Genomic DNA, 4,336 nt, shown 5'->3' on the forward strand with positions numbered 1-4,336 from the left:
ATGGGAAAATAGGATTCAGATTTTATAAAAAATCATCAGATACAAACCTGAGAAACTCTCAGATCAGTTCCATTAAATGCGATGTACATAATATCACCATCATCCTCAGCCTCATCAACAGCATCATATTGAACAAATCATCTGCATGACTCTCATCAATCATCTGAAGCATTTCACACTAGTAGATCATTTTATCTTTTATAATCAATATCATTGTATCTTACAGGAAACTAAATAGGTACAAACTGGATTTTCCTCATAAGTATGAGTCTTATGATCTCAACTACTGTGTGTCCTTTTGATACTTAAACTGCTCATTTATATAATTCTCTCTTAGTTCTCTTAAGGGGTCTCTCTGCATCCCATCCTACATCTGTTGCCCGACACATCTCATCTCCAGGATTCAGTGGTCTCCGACCACTCATTATCTCCAGATGTCAGGAGCCAGTTATATCTGAAAACATCATTACCCTTGGAAATATGCAGAGCAGTAGGAAACTGATGTCCAAAATACAGTGGCATTTGGAGACAACTGCATCACAGGACAGATCTCACAGTATCAGACATATGTGTTTGTTTCTGTGAAGTCTGTCCACTTAAACTTGAAATGTTTTAGGTCAGGAAATATGTCACATATATCTCTACATCCTCACATGTCTTCATTCAGCAAAGATGCAAGAGACAGAGCTGAAATTAAAGCATCTGAGCTGCATGAATCAAAGGAGAAACGGCAGGGTCCCAGCACACCTAGGGAGTAGTCATCCACATTTCCTGATTCCCTCTCACCTGACATCTTGGCAAGGATGCAGGAAGAAGCTGGAAACCCAGGATGGGAGTGTGTGCCACCCTCCCCCTGGTTGTGAAAGCAGCAGGATGCTCGGGCCGTGTATCACACACCCAGAACAGAATAAAAGGGCTCCTGCCCTGGGCTCAGCATCCACAGGTTCCTCGGGAGCATCCTTTCCCCTGCCTCCACTGCAGCGGTGAGTGACTGGAGGGGACAGAGCCTCAGCAGGGAGTGTGGCGGAGACAAACTTGGGGTTGGTGGGGAAGAGAGAAGCAGAGGTGTCTGTGGAGGCAGCAAGAAGGGGACTTTGGGGAGCAGCTGGGGGCAGGGCAGGGGACAATGAGCAACAACTTGTGTGGGAGGAATTGGGGTCTGGGACACACCAGAGCCCTGATTCTCAGCATTGCCCCACTCATCATTCTGAAACACATACACACACAGACCTCCTCCGCGGGTCACTTCCCAGTGGGGTGTATTTGCCTCTGTGTTTCTATGGGGCCCACTTAGAGGATGGCAGCATCGTTCTGGGAAGGAGTAGAGAGTGAGGGAACTGTCTTACCAGGTCAGTTGAGCTTGAGATCCATTTCTACTTTTCTCCTGAAAATCACAGCTCAGGAGGCAGTTGGGATTAGGAGCACAGGCTCCTAATAGGATTAGGAGCTAGTAAGACTGCTCACAGGGGAGATACTGGCCTGGAGCTTGTGCACTGATGTTTTCTCCTTGAATGTGTCCAGGCTCACTGACCTCCCGCCGAGATGTCCTGCCAGCAGAACCAGCAGCAGTGCCAGCCCCCTCCCAAGTGCCCCTCCACCAAGTGCCCCCCAAAGAGCCCAGCACAGTGTCTGCCTCCCGCCTCCTCAGGCTGCGCCCCCACCTCCGAGGGCGGCTGCTGCCTGGGCCCCCACAGGCGCCGCAGGTCCCACCGCTGCCGGCGCCAGAGCTCGGGCTCCTGCGATGGTGACGGTGGTCTGCAGTCCGGGCGCTCTGGCTGTGGCCAGGGCTCTGGGGGCTGCTGCTGACCTGGCCTCCTGATGCTGAGACACGTGATTTCAGAGGAAACAAGAGTCCAAGGACTTTGTCAGCCTAGTGTGTTCCCTCCCAGCACCCCAGACTCCGAGCCTTTGGCCAGTGCTGAGATGCTCCTGGAGAGCAGCGGAGCCCTCCACAGTGGCTCTTGCTATCCACTCTCCAGGAGCCCACTGGATACCCACCTCATCTCTGCTGGAAATTATAGTATCTGCCACCTTGATTGTCATCACCCTTGTCTGACCCCATGAAAGAATAAAGTTTTTGTTTCCTCAGCATCCTAGTCTGTCTGTGACTTTGCTGCAGCACAGGCTGTTCTATGGGAGAAGGAAATGGCAACCCACTCCAGTATTCTTGCCTGGGAAATCCCATGGACAGAGGAGTCTGGCAGGCAACAATCCATGGGATCACGAAAGATTTACTCGGGCTTCCCTGGTGGCTCAATGGTAAAGAATTCATCTGCCAATGCAGAAGATGCTGGTGCAACCGCTGGGTTGGGAAGATCCCCTGTAGAAGGAAATGGCAACCCAATCCAATATTCTTGCCTGGGAAATCCCACAAACAGAGGAGCCTGGTGGGCTATAGTCTATGGGGTCAAAAAAGAGTTGGACACGACTGAGCAACTAAACAACACTAGCAGGCTGCTCTGTGAGTCTCTCTCCCCTCTGCTCCTCCAGCCACCACCACTTTGCATAAGGAATAATATACTGATTCTAGACCAGAAAAATTAATAACTCCAACTCCTCCAAAAGGGCCTGTAGGAAAACTTTATGTTGGTTCAGGAAGGGGAGAGGGATTACTTGTTTTGACCCCACACCAATGAAAGGCCTTATTGCCCACTAAGTAATGGTGTGAGACATGCTCTGACTCCAGAACAGACTTTTCAGTGAGGTCACCACCATCACCAGAACATGAAAGGCAATTCTAGGATCCCCAGTGAAGAAACAGAGACTGGGAGCTGAAGAATCCAAAATCGGCAGGAAAGTTGTTGAGAGACCAGGGGAGGAATGGAAGCTCTCAGGGGTAACTACTAATTCAATTTCTTCAGTAAAGATCTGGGGGCAGTTAAATGGTGAAAGTGAAAACTGGAGTGGTTCCAGATGTGGAGAAATAGGATGCGGACTCTGCATGTAAACATCTGGCCTAAGAAAATTTGGGAAAAGAGAAAAGTGGTAGTGGGAGATGGTGTTGGCTTTAAAAATAAAAATAATCATAAGATCAAATATTCATTTAGCACCTACTGTGAGCCAGACATAGTTTTAACTGTTTGGCATACAGATCCTCAAATGCTTCCCCTGACAACCCTTGTATGTCGGTTCTCTCTTAGCTTGTGTTACAGATATGGACACATAATTGTTGCATGTTTTCTTTACTTGCCAAGGTCACACAACTTGGCAGGAGGACCATCAATGCAACCAGCGTGTTATCCTGATTTGCTTCAAAGCAAGTAATAGGGGACTTCCCTGGTGGTCTAGTGATTCAGGATCTTCCTGCCAATGCTCGGGGCCCGGGTTTGATCCCACAGCGTGGGGGCACCTAAGCCTTAGCGCCACATCTACTGAGCCTACACCCTGGAGACCAAACTCCACGACCAGAGAAGACACTGCAATGAGAAGACCATACACTGCTGTTGGAGAGTAGCCCCACTATCCGCAACTAGAGAAAGCCTACGCGAAGCAATGAAGACTCAGTGACACCATGAATAAATAAATAGCAAGTAAGAGAATTCTTTCTAAATTACCTTTTCCCAATCCAGCTCAGGGTGTTTAATATTGCTTTTTTAACTATATCACTAGGATTCCAGACCACATAAGTCAGAGCTGTAAGAGCACCCATCTGGGGATGGAGGGTGCTCTCCCTAATTTTAAAAGAAAGTCCAGCCATTGAACAACTGACCACATCTCCTTATCACCTACGGAAATCCCCTCTTTACATGAGAATCAAGGCTGCAAATTGTGAAATAATGGAAAATCAGAAATGATCAGCCAGATTTGAGCCAGGATAGTCCTTAAAAAGAAAAAACAAAAAAACTAAAGAACCAATAAGACAGCATAGAATTCCACTTCTAGGTATATACCCAAAGAATTGAAAACACGGACACAGATACTTGTGCAACCTAGTTCAGAGCTGAACTTTGCATGCTAGCAAAATGGTGGAATAAACTCCAGTGTCCACAGATGAATGGATATACACCTAAAAATGGTTAAAACGGTAAAATTTATGCTATGTATATTTTACCACAAAAAGATAATACAGTGCTTCCTACACACTTATGAATTCCATTCTGAGTGCATTTGTTTAAGTCCAATTTGTTTATAAGTCCAACAAAGTTACGCTAACTACCCAACTAACAAAATTGGCTATATAGTACCATACTTTAATAGGTTTATAATGCCTTCCACAAAAATAGTACATTAAAAAAAACACAAAAAATAAAACATTTTACATTTTATAGTACAGTACCTTGTAAAGTACAATAATACAGAACAACGGCTAGCATATAGGGGTGGGCATTAGCATAGC

General features: G+C 46.5%; 1 protein-coding gene across 1 annotated transcript; it reads left to right on the forward strand.

The window, feature by feature from the left end:
• Nucleotides 1-1,542: 1,542 nt before the first annotated feature.
• On the forward strand, nt 1,543-1,806 carry LOC136161802 (late cornified envelope protein 3B-like). The gene has a single exon (XM_065926908.1). The coding sequence runs from the start codon at nt 1,543-1,545 to the stop codon at nt 1,804-1,806; it is 264 nt and encodes an 87-aa protein (XP_065782980.1).
• Nucleotides 1,807-4,336: the final 2,530 nt, after the last annotated feature.

The sequence above is a fragment of the Muntiacus reevesi genome, chromosome 1 (genome assembly GCF_963930625.1).
Source record: "Muntiacus reevesi chromosome 1, mMunRee1.1, whole genome shotgun sequence".
Taxonomy (NCBI): domain Eukaryota; kingdom Metazoa; phylum Chordata; class Mammalia; order Artiodactyla; family Cervidae; genus Muntiacus; species Muntiacus reevesi.